Here is a 17,610-nt window from a genome sequence, read left to right on the forward strand (position 1 = left end):
CAACATGCAACAATTTCACTTTAAAAAAAAATATTTGCCCCGAATCTATGGATTTCACATGACTGGGCATAAGCCCACCCACTGGGGAGCCTGGCCCAGCCAATCAGAATGAGTTTACCCCACAAAAGGGCTTTATTGCAGACATAAATACTCCACAGCACCCCCTCCACCCCCCTCAGACGATCCTGCAGTTGAAGAACCCGGATGTGGAGGTCCTGGACTGGCGTGGTCACATGTGGTCTGCGGTTGTGAGGCTGGTTGGACGTACTGCCAAATTCTCTAAAACGATGTTGGAGGCGGTTTATGGTAGAGAAATTAACATAAAATGATCTGTAAACAGCTCTTGCTGACATTCCTGCAGTCAGCATGCCAATTGCACGCTCCCTCAAAACTTGAGACATCTGTGGCATTGTGTTGTGACAAAACAGCACATGGCCTTTTATTGCACCTGTGTAATGATCATGCTGTTTAATCAGCTTCTTGATATGCCACATCTGTCAGGTGGATGGATTATCTTGTCAAGGGAAAAATGCTCACTAACAGGGATGTAAACAAATTGGTGCACAACATTTCAGAGAAATAAGCTTTTTGGAAAGTTTCAGTGATTTTTTTTTTAAAGAAACATCAGTCATCTCAACATGTTACTGATGGTGTTTCTAGATTCTCAGACGTGTTAAACATCAGTCATCTCAACACAATGAACTGAGTTTGAACGGGTCATTATTCTGGATCTGCCCAGAAATGGTGTCATTGTTGAGAAGTCACGTGATGTGCAGTGGAACCTATGAAGAGGCAGAGATTTGAGAGAGAATTCATTTTTCTTTCTTCAGGTTTGGGCGTTACTAGGCAAAGTAGATTAGCCAATAACATCCTGGTTTTTGATTGGTTGAAAACAGGCTGCTGCCATTTGACATTTACCTACAGTTTTTTTTTTATGCCATTAAATCATTTTATTTGTATAATATTATTTATTTTTCATATTTAATGAAAGTTATTGTACTGTAATATAATTATTCTCCTCTCTATTTCTGTCTAGTTTCCAGTTTGTCAGTTTATAATTTAATCATGCACATTGTTCTCATAGAAGGCTAAATACATTTTGTTGTACAGTAAAATTACAAGAATTATAAAGATATTGAATTGAACCTGTGCTTGTCATTCAGCTGTACAACAACTCTTTAGTTACAGTATTACTATTCATCTACATTCCTGTTACTTCCCAGAAATCCTGGTTGGTGTCACGTGTGCTCCCTCTCCGGCCTCTAGGTCACCAGGCTGCTCGTTATGGAGCACATCTGTCACCATCGTTACGCACACCTGTCACCATCGTTACGCACACCTGTCACCATCATTACGCACATCTGTCACCATCGTTACGCACATCTGTCACCATCGTTACGCACACCTGTCACCATCGTTACGCACACCTGTCACCATCGTTACGCACATCTGTCACCATCGTTACGCGCACCTGTCACCATCGTTACGCGCACCTGTCACCATCGTTACGCACACCTGTCACCATCGTTACGCACACCTGTCACCATCGTTACGCGCACCTGTCACCATCGTTACGCACACCTGTCACCATCGTTAGGCGCACCTGTCACCATCGTTAGGCGCACCTGTCACCATCGTTAGGCGCACCTGTCACCATTGTTACGCACACCTGTCACCATCGTTACGCGCATTATGACACTCACCTGGACTCACATCACCTCCTTGATTACCTTCCCTATATCTGTCACTCCCTTTGGTTCCTTCCCCAGGCGTCATTGTTTCTGTGCCCGTTCTGTGCGTTGTTCGTGTTTCTTGTTTGTGTATTACGTTGTGTTTATTTATTAAAACACTCTCACTCTCTGAACTTGCTTCCCGACTCTCAGAGCACATCGTTAAAGTTGGAGGATACCAGATTTCCTGCTTATTCCATCTTGATTCCCGGGAATTCTAAAAACGGGATTTCTGGGGAAAGGAAACAGAATGTTGCAACCCTAATCCAGTCATTGTGTATATTTGACAGATGAAACAGGTTGGAACAGTATATATATATATTACTGTACATTTAGGAATAAAATCCACAATGATTTGAACAACTCATGTGTTGACATGGTTTATAACAATGACTGACATGGCAAAGTGTCAGTAGCGGTATGTTGTAATAGATCCCAACCTCTGGTTTCACGTCTTAGTGTACAGTATATCCATGTAGTGTTTACCAGAGCTCCCTATAGCAGCCTTCCTGGAGTTGTCTACGTTGGAGTCTTGTCATTCCCTCCGTTACACTCCCGTCATTGGTGGCTTTAAACATTCTTCGCCTGCCTGTCATTGGTGGCTTCAGGACCTGAACGGCTGCTCTTCTCCAAAGCTGTGTCCCAAATGGCACCCTGTTCCAAATGTAGTGCTCATCGGGCTCTGGTCACCCATATGGCTCTGATATAAAGTGGTGCACTATATAGGGAATAGGGCTCTGGTCTGAAGTAGTGCACTATATAGGGAATAGGGATCTGGTCTGAAGTAGTGCACTATATAGGGAATAGGGCTCTGGTATAAAGTAGTGCACTATATAGGGAATAGGGTGCCGTAGGGCTCTGGTCTAAAGTAGTGCACTATATAGGGAATAGGGTGCCGTAGGGCTCTGGTCTAAAGTAGTGCACTATATAGGGAATAGGGTGCCGTAGGGCTCTGGTCTAAAGTAGTGCACTATATAGGGAATAGGGTGCCGTAGGGCTCTGGTCTAAAGTAGTGCACTATAGGGTGCCATTAGGGACACCCTCATGAAGTCATGCCCCCTGCCCTCCTACACCACATTGACAGAGACACCCTTCCCCTATATTTAGCAATGAGCTGCACTTGATGCCAGACAGACCAGAACGTCAAGCTTATTGGCCAGCTGCCCTGTCAATCACCTCAACCAGGCTGGGGAGATGGGCCAGGGGCTCTCATAGCTGACGTTAGAGAGTGCCCTCAGCCCTGGGCCAAATGTAACCCCGGGGGATAGAGGGAGGGAGAGTTGGTCTTGGCTAGCAGCAGTATCAGTAGCAGCGGTGTTCAGCTGGTTGGAAGGGAGAGAGGATCGGAGAGGAACTCTAGGAGTGAAGACGGGGAGAGAGGGTCGGAGAGGAACTCTAGGAGTGAAGACAGGGAGAGAGGGTTGGAGAGGAACTCTAGGAGTGAAGACAGGGAGAGAGGGTCGGAGAGGAACTCTAGGAGTGAAGACAGGGAGAGAGGGTCGGAGAGGAACTCTAGGAGTGAAGACAGGGAGAGAGGGTCGGAGAGGAACTCTAGGAGCGAAGACGGGGAGAGAGGATCGGAGAGAAACTCTAGGAGTGAAGACAGGGAGAGAGGGTCGGAGAGGAACTCTAGGAGTGAAGACAGGGGGAGAGGGTCGGAGAGGAACTCTAGGAGCGAAGACAGGGATAGAGGATCGGAGAGGAACTCTAGGAGCGAAGACAGGAGTGTGTTGGTGTGTCCCGTAGTGTGGAACGGCCTTGTTGTGGCCAGCGGTGAGCTGGTCTGGTGTTTCCTGTCCATTCAAGGGCATTCCATCTGCTGAGACCTGGACAGGAGAGAGAGCGGCGAGGAGCAACCAGCCACATAGGCCTCACTGGGTTGGAGAGAGAGAGAGAGAGGGACGGGGGAGGAGGGAGAGACACAGAAGGAAGGAGGGTACGGGGAGCCACATGGTCTCAGTCCCACAGAGAGCTACTCTTCTGGGGACAGTAGACTGACAAGGTAGGTACCTCCATATTCTACTTTCTGTTTCAGTCTAACATTCTTGATTACTGTGTGTGGTACTGTTAGGACTTGGCCCCGTAACACAGAAAGGTGGGGACTTGGCCCCGTAACACAGAAAGGTGGGGACTTGGCCCCGTAACACAGAAAGGTGGGGACTTGGCCCCGTAACACAGAAAGGTGGGGACTTGGCCCAGTAACACAGAAAGGTGGGGACTTGGCCCCGTAACACAGAAAGGTGGGGACTTGGCCCCGTAACACAGAAAGGTGGGGACTTGGCCCAGTAACACAGAAAGGATGGGACTTGGCCCCGTAACACAGAAAGGTGGGGACTTGGCCCCGTAACACAGAAAGGATGGGACTTGGCCCAGTAACACAGAAAGGTGGGGACTTGGCCCCGTAACACAGAAAGGTGGGGACTTGGCCCCGTAACACAGAAAGGTGGGGACTTGGCCCAGTAACACAGAAAGGATGGGACTTGGCCCCGTAACACAGAAAGGTGGGGACTTGGCCCCGTAACACAGAAAGGATGGGACTTGGCCCCGTAACACAGAAAGGTGGGGACTTGGCCCCGTAACACAGAAAGGGGGGACTTGGCCCCGTAACACAGAAAGGTGGGGACTTGGCCCAGTAACACAGAAAGGTGGGGACTTGGTCCCGTAACACAGAAAGGTGGGGACTTGGCCCCGTAACACAGAAAGGTGGGGACTTGGTCCCGTAACACAGAAAGGTGGGGACTTGGCCCCGTAACACAGAAAGGTGGGGACTTGGCCCCGTAACACAGAAAGGTGAGGACTTGGCCCCGTAACACAAAGGTGGGGACTTGGCCCCGTAACACAGAAAGGTGGGGACTTGGCACAGTAACACAGAAAGGTAGGGACTTGGCCCCGTAACACAGAAAGGTGGGGACTTGGCCCAGTAACACTGAAAGGTGGGGACTTGGCCCCGTAACACAGAAAGGTGGGGACTTGGCCCCGTAACACAGAAAGGTGGGGACTTGGCCCAGTAACACAGAAAGGTGGGGACTTGGTCCCGTAACACAGAAAGGTGGGGACTTGGCCCAGTAACACAGAAAGGTGGGGACTTGGCCCCGTAACACAGAAAGGTGGGGACTTGGCCCCGTAACACAGAAAGGTGGGGACTTGGCCCCGTAACACAGAAATGTGGGGACTTGGCCCCGTAACACAGAAAGGTGGGGACTTGGCCCCGTAACACAGAAAGGTGGGGACTTGGCCCCGTAACACAGAAAGGTGGGGACTTGGCCCCGTAACACAGAAAGGTGGGGACTTGGCCCCGTAACACAGAAAGGTGGGGACTTGGCCCCGTAACACAGAAAGGTGGGGACTTGGCCCAGTAACACAGAAAGGATGGGACTTGGCCCCGTAACACAGAAAGGTGGGGACTTGGCCCCGTAACACAGAAAGGATGGGACTTGGCCCAGAAACACAACACACATCATGGTAAGAGTCCTCACATATACCAAGTATGAAAATCAGTTTGAAATATATTGTGAAAAATTCTGAAATATATATTTTATTCTCTACTAATTCTCATTATTTGAGAGGTTGAATAGGTACTCCAAATGAGTAATGTATCAGATGTAAATGAATACAGTGTTGTGAAGAGTTGAGGACTCAATGAACCCCAGTGTTGAAAAGTTATATGCAGGTATGGTTTGGTTGTATTACAGAAGTGGATACGGTCCTTATCCATTGAACGTACAGTAGCAGCTCAATCTCACCAACTGATTCCACTGTTAAACCTGTTGATTACAGTCCAAACTCAGTAATGGATAATATCTACTATCTGTCTGTAATGACTGTTAGACTGGCTCTAGTCTCTAGTTATAACTAAATACTGTCTAATTTCTACAGTCTGTAATGTCTGTTAGACAGGCTCTAGTCTCTAGTTATAACTAAATACTGTCTAATTCCTACAGTCTGTAATTACTGTTAGACTGGCTCTAGTCTCTAGTTATAACTAAATACTCTCTAATTCCTACAGTCTGTAATGTCTGTTAGACTGGCTCTAGTCTCTAGTTATAACTAAATACTGTCTAATTCCTACAGTCTGTAATGTCTGTTAGACTGGCTCTAGTCTCTAGTTATAACTAAATACTGTCTAATTCCTACAGTCTGTAATGTCTGTTAGACTGGCTCTAGTCTCTAGTTATAACTAAATACTGTCTAATTCCTACAGTCTGTAATGACTGTTAGACTGGCTCTAGTCTCTAGTTATAACTAAATACTGTCTAATTCCTACAGTCTGTAATGACTGTTAGACTGGCTCTAGTCTCTAGTTATAACTAAATACTGTCTAATTTCTACAGTCTGTAATGTCTGTTAGACTGGCTCTAGTCTCTAGTTATAACTAAATACTGTCTAATTCCTACAGTCTGTAATGACTGTTAGACTGGCTCTAGTCTCTAGTTATAACTAAATACTGTCTAATTCCTACAGTCTGTAATGTCTGTTAGACTGGCTCTAGTCTCTAGTTATAACTAAATACTGTCTAATTCCTACAGTCTGTAATGTCTGTTAGACTGGCTCTAGTCTCTAGTTATAACTAAATACTGTCTAATTCCTACAGTCTGTAATGACTGTTAGACTGGCGCTAGTCTCTAGTTATAACTAAATACTGTCTAATTCCTACAGTCTGTAATGACTGTTAGACTGGCTATAGTCTCTAGTTATAACTAAATACTGTCTAATTCCTACAGTCTGTAATGACTGTTAGACTGGCTATAGTCTCTAGTTATAACTAAATACTGTCTAATTCCTACAGTCTGTAATGACTGTTAGACTGGCTATAGTCTCTAGTTATAACTAAATACTGTCTAATTCCTACAGTCTGTAATGTCTGTTAGACTGGCTCTAGTCTCTAGTTATAACTAAATACTGTCTAATTCCTACAGTCTGTAATGACTGTTAGACTGGCTCTAGTCTCTAGTTATAACTAAATACTGTCTAATTCCTACAGTCTGTAATGACTGTTAGACTGGCTCTAGTCTCTAGTTATAACTAAATACTGTCTAATTCCTACAGTCTGTAATGACTGTTAGACTGGCTCTAGTCTCTAGTTATAACTAAATACTGTCTAATTCCTACAGTCTGTAATGACTGTTAGACTGGCTCTAGTCTCTAGTTATAACTAAATACTGTCTAATTCCTACAGTCTGTAATGACTGTTAGACTGGCTCTAGTCTCTAGTTATAACTAAATACTGTCTAATTCCTACAGTCTGTAATGACTGTTAGACTGGCTCTAGTCTCTAGTTATAACTAAATACTGTCTAATTCCTACAGTCTGTAATGACTGTTAGACTGGCGCTAGTCTCTAGTTATAACTAAATACTGTCTAATTCCTACAGCCTGTAATGTCTGTTAGACTGGCGCTAGTCTCTAGTTATAACTAAATACTGTCTAATTTCTACAGTCTGTAATGTCTGTTAGACTGGCTATAGTCTCTAGTTATAACTAAATACTGTCTAATTGCTACAGTCTGTAATGTCTGTTAGACTGGCTCTAGTCTCTAGTTATAACTAAATACTGTCTAATTTCTACAGTCTGTAATGTCTGTTAGACTGCCTCTAGTCTCTAGTTATAACTAAATACTGTCTAATTCCTACAGTCTGTAATGACTGTTAGACTGGCTCTAGTCTCTAGTTATAACTAAATACTGTCTAATTCCTACAGTCTGTAATGACTGTTAGACTGGCTATAGTCTCTAGTTATAACTAAATACTGTCTAATTCCTACAGCCTGTAATGTCTGTTAGACTGGCTATAGTCTCTAGTTATAACTAAATACTGTCTAATTCCTACAGTCTGTAATGTCTGTTAGACTGGCTATAGTCTCTAGTTATAACTAAATACTGTCTAATTCCTACAGTCTGTAATGTCTGTTAGACTGGCTCTAGTCTCTAGACACACACAGACCTCTCTCTATACTATCCCTGGCTACAACCTGCCGTCCTCCTGTCCACACTCCAAATATACCCGATCCTAAATGTAACATAAACCTGTCTGTGTCACTACCTGCCCTGTAGTCAGAGGTGTGAAGACACACACACACACACACACACACACACACACATACACACACACACACACACACACACACACACACACACACACACACACACACACACACACACACACACACACACACACACACACACACACACACACACACACACACACACACACACACACACACACACACAGAGAGAGAGCAGCTTGGGATACTCCTCTGATCTTGGCCCTCTTGTTGTGAGTCAGTCTAGTGAAAGACAGGGACACTCAGCACGTTGAGGATAGTTGTCTCCTGTTGTGAGTCAGTCTAGTGAAAGACAGGGACACTCAGCACGTTGAGGATAGTTGTCTCCTGTTGTGAGTCAGTCTAGTGAAAGACAGGGACACTCAGCATGTTGAGGATAGTTGTCTCCTGTTGTGAGTCAGTCTAGTGAAGACAGGGACACTCAGCACGTTGAGGATAGTTGTCTCCTGTTGTGAGTCAGTCTAGTGAAGACAGGGACACTCAGCACGTTGAGGATAGTTGTCTCCTGTTGTGAGTCAGTCTAGTGAAAGACAGGGACACTCAGCACATTGAGGATAGTTGTCTCCTGTTGTGAGTCAGTCTAGTGAAAGACAGGGACAGGACACTCAGTACGTTGAGGATAGTTGTCTCCTGTTGTGAGTCAGTCTAGTGAAAGACAGGGACAGGACACTCAGTACGTTGAGGATAGTTGTCTCCTGTTGTGAGTCAGTCTAGTGAAAGACAGGGACACTCAGCATGTTGAGGATAGTTGTCTCCTGTTGTGAGTCAGTCTAGTGAAAGACAGGGACACTCAGCACGTTGTGGATAGTTGTCTCCTGTTGTGAGTCAGTCTAGTGAAAGACAGGGACACTCAGCATGTTGAGGATAGTTGTCTCCTGTTGTGAGTCAGTCTAGTGAAAGACAGGGACACTCAGCACGTTGAGGATAGTTGTCTCCTGTTGTGAGTCAGTCTAGTGAAAGACAGGGACAGGACACTCAGTACGTTGAGGATAGTTGTCTCCTGTTGTGAGTCAGTCTAGTGAAAGACAGGGACAGGACACTCAGTACGTTGAGGATAGTTGTCTCCTGTTGTGAGTCAGTCTAGTGAAAGACAGGGACACTCAGCACGTTGAGGATAGTTGTCTCCTGTTGTGAGTCAGTCTAGTGAAAGACAGGGACACTCAGCACGTTGTGGATAGTTGTCTCCTGTTGTGAGTCAGTCTAGTGAAAGACAGGGACACTCAGCACGTTGAGGATAGTTGTCTCCTGTTGTGAGTCAGTCTAGTGAAGACAGGGACACTCAGCACGTTGAGGATAGTTGTCTCCTGTTGTGAGTCAGTCTAGTGAAGACAGGGACACTCAGCACGTTGAGGATAGTTGTCTCCTGTTGTGAGTCAGTCTAGTGAAAGACAGGGACACTCAGCACATTGAGGATAGTTGTCTCCTGTTGTGAGTCAGTCTAGTGAAAGACAGGGACAGGACACTCAGTACGTTGAGGATAGTTGTCTCCTGTTGTGAGTCAGTCTAGTGAAAGACAGGGACAGGACACTCAGTACGTTGAGGATAGTTGTCTCCTGTTGTGAGTCAGTCTAGTGAAGACAGGGACACTCAGCACGTTGAGGATAGTTGTCTCCTGTTGTGAGTCAGTCTAGTGAAGACAGGGACACTCAGCACGTTGAGGATAGTTGTCTCCTGTTGTGAGTCAGTCTAGTGAAGACAGGGACACTCAGCACGTTGAGGATAGTTGTCTCCTGTTGTGAGTCAGTCTAGTGAAAGACAGGGACACTCAGCATGTTGAGGATAGTTGTCTCCTGTTGTGAGTCAGTCTAGTGAAAGACAGGGACACTCAGCACGTTGTGGATAGTTGTCTCCTGTTGTGAGTCAGTCTAGTGAAAGACAGGGACACTCAGCATGTTGAGGATAGTTGTCTCCTGTTGTGAGTCAGTCTAGTGAAAGACAGGGACACTCAGCACGTTGAGGATAGTTGTCTCCTGTTGTGAGTCAGTCTAGTGAAAGACAGGGACAGGACACTCAGTACGTTGAGGATAGTTGTCTCCTGTTGTGAGTCAGTCTAGTGAAAGACAGGGACAGGACACTCAGTACGTTGAGGATAGTTGTCTCCTGTTGTGAGTCAGTCTAGTGAAAGACAGGGACACTCAGCACGTTGAGGATAGTTGTCTCCTGTTGTGAGTCAGTCTAGTGAAAGACAGGGACACTCAGCACGTTGTGGATAGTTGTCTCCTGTTGTGAGTCAGTCTAGTGAAAGACAGGGACAGGACACTCAGCACGTTGAGGATAGTTGTCTCCTGTTGTGAGCCAGTCTAGTGAAAGACAGGGACACTCAGCACGTTGAGGATAGTTGTCTCCTGTTGTGAGTCAGTCTAGTGAAAGACAGGGACACTCAGCACGTTGAGGATAGTTGTCTCCTGTTGTGAGTCAGTCTAGTGAAAGACAGGGACACTCAGCACGTTGAGGATAGTTGTCTCCTGTTGTGAGTCAGTCTAGTGAAAGACAGGGACACTCAGCACGTTGAGGATAGTTGTCTCCTGTTGTGAGTCAGTCTAGTGAAAGACAGGGACAGGACACTCAGCACGTTGAGGATAGTTGTCTCCTGTTGTGAGCCAGTCTAGTGAAAGACAGGGACACTCAGCACGTTGAGGATAGTTGTCTCCTGTTGTGAGTCAGTCTAGTGAAAGACAGGGACAGGACACTCAGCACGTTGAGGATAGTTGTCTCCTGTTGTGAGCCAGTCTAGTGAAAGACAGGGACACTCAGCACGTTGAGGATAGTTGTCTCCTGTTGTGAGTCAGTCTAGTGAAAGACAGGGACACTCAGCACGTTGTGGATAGTTGTCTCCTGTTTTGAGTCAGTCACTAGTTTATATAGTGTCAAAGGACACACACAGGTGTCTGTATTCATGGCCGGGTGTGGCCTGATATCATTGGTTAATTCGCAGATATAAAAATAACATACCATAAACATGAATGGATAGCATACGATCATAGATATAATTTGATACATTAACTAGTCTCTCTCTCCTCCAGATACATTAACTAGTCTCTCTCTCCTCCAGACACATTAACTAGTCTAGTCTCTCTCTCCTCCAGACATATGAACTAGTCTAGTCTCTCTCCTCCAGACACATTAACTAGTCTCTCTCTCCTCCAGACATATTAACTAGTCTAGTCTCTCTCTCATCCAGACATATTAACTAGTCTAGTCTCTCTCTCCTCCAGACATATTAACTAGTCTAGTCTCTCTCTCCTCCAGACATATTAACTAGTCTCTCTCTCTCATCCAGACATATTAACTAGTCTAGTCTCTCTCTCCTCCAGACACATTAACTAGTCTCTCTCTCCTCCAGACACATTAACTAGTCTAGTCTCTCTCTCTCCTCCAGACACATTAACTAGTCTAGTCTCTCTCTCCTCCAGACATATTAACTAGTCTCTCTCTCCTCCAGACATATTAACTAGTCTCTCTCTCTCCTCCAGACACATTAACTAGTCTAGTCTCTCTCTCTCCTCCAGACACATTAACTAGTCTAGTCTCTCTCTCCTCCAGACATATTAACTAGTCTCTCTCTCCTCCAGACATATTAACTAGTCTCTCTCTCTCCTCCAGACACATTAACTAGTCTAGTCTCTCTCTCTCCTCCAGACACATTAACTAGTCTCTCTCTCCTCCAGACATATTAACTAGTCTCTCTCTCCTCCAGACACATTAACTAGTCTCTCTCCTCCAGACATATTAACTAGTCTAGTCTCTCCTCCAGACACATGAACTAGTCTAGTCTCTCTGCTCCAGACACATTAACTCGTCTAGTCTCTCTCCTCCAGACCCATTAACTAGTCTCTCTCTCCTCCAGACACATTAACTAGTCTCTCTCTCCTCCAGACACATTAACTAGTCTAGTCTCTCTCTCCTCCAGACATATTAACTAGTCTCTCTCTCCTCCAGACATATTAACTAGTCTAGTCTCTCTCTCCTCCAGACACATTAACTAGTCTAGTCTCTCTCTCTCATCCAGACACATTAACTAGTCTCTCTCTCTCCTCCAGACATATTAACTAGTCTCTCTCTCTCCTCCAGACATATTAACTAGTCTAGTCTCTCTCTCTCCTCCAGACATATTAACTAGTCTAGTCTCTCTCTCCTCCAGACACATTAACTAGTCTAGTCTCTCTCTCTCCTCCAGACATATTAACTAGTCTAGTCTCTCTCTCCTCCAGACATATTAACTAGTCTAGTCTCTCTCACCTCCAGACATATTAACTAGTCTAGTCTCTCTCTCCTCCAGACATATTAACTAGTCTAGTCTCTCTCTGCTCCAGACATATTAACTAGTCTAGTCTCTCTCTCCTCCAGACATATTAACTAGTCTAGTCTCTCTCTCATCCAGACACATTAACTAGTCTAGTCTCTCTCTGCTCCAGACATATTAACTAGTCTAGTCTCTCTCTCCTCCAGACACATTAACTAGTCTAGTCTCTCTCTCTCCTCCAGATACATTAACTAGTCTAGTCTCTCCTCCAGACATATTAACTAGTCTCTCTCTCTCCTCTAGACATATTAACTAGTCTAGTCTTTCTCTCTCATCCAGACACATTAACTAGTCTAGTCTCTCTCTCTCATCCAGACACATTAACTAGTCTCTCCTCCAGACATATTAACTAGTCTAGTCTCTCTCTCTCATCCAGACACATTAACTAGTCTAGTCTCTCTCTCTCATCCAGACACATTAACTAGTCTCTCCTCCAGACATATTAACTAGTCTCTCTCTCTCCTCCAGACACATTAACTAGTCTAGTCTTTCTCTCTCATCCAGACACATTAACTAGTCTAGTCTCTAGTCTCTCCTCCAGACATATTAACTAGTCTAGTCTATCTCTCTCCTCCAGACACATTAACTAGTCTAGTCTCTCTCTCTCCTCCAGACACATTAACTAGTCTAGTCTCTCTCTCCTCCAGACATATTAACTAGTCTAGTCTCTAGTCTCTCCTCCAGACATATTAACTAGTCTAGTCTTTCTCTCTCATCCAGACACATTAACTAGTCTAGTCTCTAGTCTCTCCTCCAGACATATTAACTAGTCTAGTCTCTCTCTCTCCTCCAGACACATTAACTAGTCTAGTCTCTCTCTCTCCTCCAGACACATTAACTAGTCTAGTCTCTCTCTCCTCCAGACACATTAACTAGTCTAGTCTCTCTCTCCTCCAGACATATTAACTAGTCTAGTCTCTAGTCTCTCCTCCAGACATATTAACTAGTCTAGTCTATCTCTCTCAATCAGACACATTAACTAGTCTAGTCTCTCTCTCCTCCAGACACATTAACTAGTCTAGTCTCTCTCTCCTCCAGACATATTAACTAGTCTCTCTCTCTCCTCCAGACACATTAACTAGTCTAGTCTCTCTCTCTCCTCCCGACACATTAACTAGTCTAGTCTCTCTCTCCTCCAGACATATTAACTAGTCTCTCTCTCTCCTCCAGACACATTAACTAGTCTAGTCTCTCTCTCTCCTCCCGACACATTAACTAGTCTAGTCTCTCTCTCCCCCAGACATATTAACTAGTCTAGTCTCTCTCTCCTCCAGACATATTAACTAGTCTAGTCTCTCTCTCCTCCAGACACATTAACTAGTCTAGTCTCTAGTCTCTCCTCCAGACATATTAACTAGTCTAGTCTCTAGTCTCTCCTCCAGACATATTAACTAGTCTAGTCTCTCTCTCCTCCAGACACATTAACTAGTCTAGTCTCTAGTCTCTCCTCCAGACATATTAACTAGTCTAGTCTCTCCTCCAGACATATTAACTAGTCTAGTCTCTAGTCTCTCCTCCAGACACATTAACTAGTCTCTCTCTCTCCTCCAGACATATTAACTAGTCTAGTCTTTCTCTCTCCTCCAGACACATTAACTAGTCTAGTCTTTCTCTCTCCTCCAGACATATTAACTAGTCTAGTCTTTCTCTCTCCTCCAGACATATTAACTAGTCTAGTCTCTCTCTCCTCCAGACATATTAACTAGTCTAGTCTCTCCTCCAGACATATTAACTAGTCTAGTCTTTCTCTCTGCTCCAGACACATTAACTAGTCTAGTCTTTCTCTCTCCTCCAGACATATTAACTAGTCTAGTCTCTCTCTCCTCCAGACACATTAACTAGTCTAGTCTCTAGTCTCTCATCCAGACACATTAACTAGTCTCTCTCTCTCATCCAGACACATTAACTAGTCTCTCTCTCTCATCCAGACACATTAACTAGTCTAGTCTCTCTCTCCTCCAGACACATTAACTAGTCTAGTCTCTCTCTCCTCCAGACACATTAACTAGTCTCTCTCTCTCCTCCAGACATATTAACTCGTCTCTCTCTCCAGCCACATTTGTGATCTGTGGTTAGCTAGTATTTTTCCCTCCCTACAGCCAGGGCTCTGATCTGTCACTTCCATGGGGGGACTGGAACCTGCTGTCTATGTTTAAACTAGTCCCTCTCTCCCCACGCTGTCCCTCCCTACAGCCACAGTAATCTGCTACTACCATGGGGACCTGAACCTGCTGTCTCTGTTTAAACTAGTCCCTCTCTCCTCTCGCTGTCCCTCCCTACAGCCACCGTAATCTGCTACTACCATGGGAACCTGAACCTGCTGTCTCTGTTTAAACTAGTCCCTCTCTCCCCACGCTGTCCCTCCCTACAGCCACAGTAATCTGCTACTACCATGGCACATTAATGGCACACACTACTACCATGGCACCTGCTGTCTCTGTTTAAACTAGTCCCTCTCTCCTCTCGCTGTCCCTCCCTACAGCCACAGTAATCTGCTACTACCATGGGGACCTGAACCTGCTGTCTCTGTTTAAACTAGTCCCTCTCTCCCCACGCTGTCCCTCCCTACAGCCACAGTAATCTGCTACTACCATGGGGACCTGAACCTGCTGTCTCTGTTTAAACTAGTCCATCTCTCCCCTCGCTGTCCCTCCTTACAGCCACAGTAATCTGCTACTACCATGGGGGACTGGAATCTGTTGGGGAAGTTGTTGGAGAAAGCTCAGGAACACAGCACCGTAGTGGGAAAGGTCTGGCTCACGGTCCTCTTCATCTTTAGGATCTTGGTCCTGAGCGCCGCAGCAGAGAAGGTGAATAATAATTATTTGACACCTTTAAAAATACGTTTAGAGTTGCGTCAGCCATTGGAGTACAACAATACACACACTAAAATGTATTTTATTTTTTAAATGCAACTTGTTATTTCCGTTGTGTTCCCGGTAGGTGTGGGGGGACGAGCAGTCGGGGTTCACCTGTGACACCAAGCAGCCTGGATGTGAGAACGTCTGTTATGACATCACCTTCCCCATCTCTCACGTCCGCTTCTGGGTCCTCCAGATCATCTTTGTCTCCACGCCCACTCTCATTTACCTGGGTCATATATTACACCTGGTGAGGATGGAGGAGAAACAGAAGCAGAGAGAGAAGGACGCAGAGCGGGCCGGGGATAAACCACCCTTGCTGGAGACCAAGGCCTGTAAGGCCCCGGTGAGGGACGACAAGGGTAGGGTTCGACTGAAGGGGGAACTGCTCAGGACCTACGTGTTCAACGTCATCTTCAAGACGCTGTTCGAGGTGGGCTTCATCGTCATGCAGTACCTGCTCTACGGCTTCCAGCTGCAGCCCATGTACACCTGTGACCGCTCGCCCTGCCCCAACACAGTCAACTGTTACATCTCCCGACCCACAGAGAAAACCATCTTTATCATCTTCATGCTAGTAGTGGCCATTTTGTCTCTGTTCCTCAACCTGATAGAGATGTACCACCTGGGGTCCACTAAGTGTCGCCAGGGCATCAAGTACCACCGGGAGGATCTGAGCTCAGACTCCAAGGAGCCCAGCGAGGTGGACGAGGCAGTACCTTACGCTCCCAGCTACGACCCCTACCACGGAGGCCAGCCAGCCTACCAGGTCCAGTCGGCATACCCTCCTGTCCCCAGCTACAACATGTCCCCTCTATCTGAGGAGACTGACTCCACCTACCAGCCCTACCACAACAAGGCAGCCTACAAGCAGAACAAGGACAACTTGGCGGTGGAGAGGAGTGGCAGCAAGCAGCCGGACGAGGAGGGGGACTTGAAAGGGAAGAAAGGCGGAGGAGAAACGTGGGGGGGATCGGAGCCAGGTTCCCCATCTCTAGCCCGGGCTGGACGCACCGCTGCTAAACACGGCAACAACAAGACCAGAATAGACGATCTGAAGATCTGAGAGGGGCTTAGGTTGCTGTGACGATGTCTCAGGTTCCTGCCGAGGGTCTTATGTTGCTTGAAAAGCATTCTTAGGGTTCTGTCCCAAATGGCACCCTATTCCCTATATAGTGCACTACCTTTGACCGAGGCCTGAGACAGTCCAGGACTCCGGTCCAAAGTAGATCACTATATAGGGAATAGAGTGCCATTTGGGACACAGATGTGTCCAACAGACCCGAGGCCATCCTGCCCCCCGGTGGCCTGGTGGCTGGCAGAGCTTTGACTCACTGGGGGGGAATTGACATTTGTAAGACACACAAATAAACTTTGAACGTTACGTTTGTAAAACACGATCTATGAAGGACAAATAAATTGACTGTTACGTTTGTAAAACACGATCTATGAAGGACAATTCAATTCACTGTTACGTTTGTAAAACATGATCAATGAAGGACAAATGGGTTTCATAATAGATGACGAACCGCGACGTCTTAAAAACTCTCTTAGAAAAACCTTCTGGTCCTGGTCTCTACGTGGAATAGAAGGATTACGTCCATTAAATACAACAACTATTATATTGAACATGTTTGTGCATTTCAGACTCTGAAGAATAAGAGGATATATTCGACATGTAGTTATTGAACGTGTGTGTTGTGTTACTGACGCTATATTGGGGAAAAGGATGTTATTTAACATTTGACCAAGTAAAAACATGTTTGAATCAAGATGTCATGTTTAATTTGTTTCTACGTGTCGAAGAATAATAACCCTGGATGCACTTTAACAGTCTGGCCCAAATGGTACCCTATTCTCTATAGGGTACACTACCTTGGACTAGGAACCATAGAGTACACTACCTTGGACTAGGGACCATAGAGTACACTACCTTGGACTAGGGACCATAGAGTACACTACCTTGGACTAGGGACCATAGAGTACACTACCTTGGACTAGGAACCATGGAGGGGAGGGGCATTTGATTTCCATGGGGAGGGGGGGGGGGCATTTGATTTCCATGGGGAGGGGGGGGGCATTTGATTTCCATGGGGAGGGGGGGGGGGCATTTGATTTCCATGGGGAGGGGGGGGGGGCATTTGATTTCCATGGGGAGGGGGGGGGGCATTTGATTTCCATGGGGAGGGGGGGGGGCATTTGATTTCCATGGGGAGGGGGGGGGGGCATTTGATTTCCATGGGGAGGGGGGGGGGCATTTGATTTCCATGGGGAGGGGGGGGGGCATTTGATTTCCATGGGGAGGGGGGGGGGCATTTGATTTCCATGGGGGGGGGGGCATTTGATTTCCATGGGGAGGGGGGGGGGCATTTGATTTCCATGGGGAGGGGGGGGGCATTTGATTTCCATGGGGGGGGGGGGGCATTTGATTTCCATGGGGAGGGGGGGGGGGGCATTTGATTTCCATGGGGAGGGGGGGGGGCATTTGATTTCCATGGGGAGGGGGGGGGGCATTTGATTTCCATGGGGGGAAATTACGTACTATCAGGCTTACTATCAGGCTTACTATCAGGCTTACTATCAGACTTACTATCAGGCTTACTATCAGGCTTACTATCAGGCTTACTATCAGACTTACTATCAGGCTTACTATCAGG

General features: G+C 46.1%; 1 protein-coding gene across 1 annotated transcript; it reads left to right on the forward strand.

The window, feature by feature from the left end:
* The first annotated feature begins 2,888 nt into the window (after positions 1-2,888).
* On the forward strand, positions 2,889-16,725 carry LOC139574852 (gap junction Cx32.2 protein-like). Its single transcript, XM_071399807.1, has 3 exons — positions 2,889-3,732; positions 14,753-14,902; positions 15,036-16,725. Exons 2-3 carry the CDS (start codon positions 14,774-14,776, stop codon positions 16,017-16,019), a joined length of 1,113 nt encoding a protein of 370 aa, XP_071255908.1. The 5' UTR covers positions 2,889-3,732; positions 14,753-14,773; the 3' UTR covers positions 16,020-16,725.
* Positions 16,726-17,610: the final 885 nt, after the last annotated feature.

The sequence above is a fragment of the Salvelinus alpinus genome, chromosome 4 (assembly GCF_045679555.1).
Source record: "Salvelinus alpinus chromosome 4, SLU_Salpinus.1, whole genome shotgun sequence".
NCBI lineage: Eukaryota > Metazoa > Chordata > Actinopteri > Salmoniformes > Salmonidae > Salvelinus > Salvelinus alpinus.

What these genes read in the sequence shown, in the direction of transcription:
- LOC139574852 (XM_071399807.1), top strand. Translation starts at nt 14,774, where the DNA reads ATGGGGGACTGGAATCTGTTGGGGAAGTTGTTGGAGAAAGCTCAGGAA. An exon ending in TGAGCGCCGCAGCAGAGAAG is followed by an intron (nt 14,903 to 15,035) that starts GTGAATAATAAT and finishes TGTTCCCGGTAG; the next exon opens with GTGTGGGGGGACGAGCAGTC.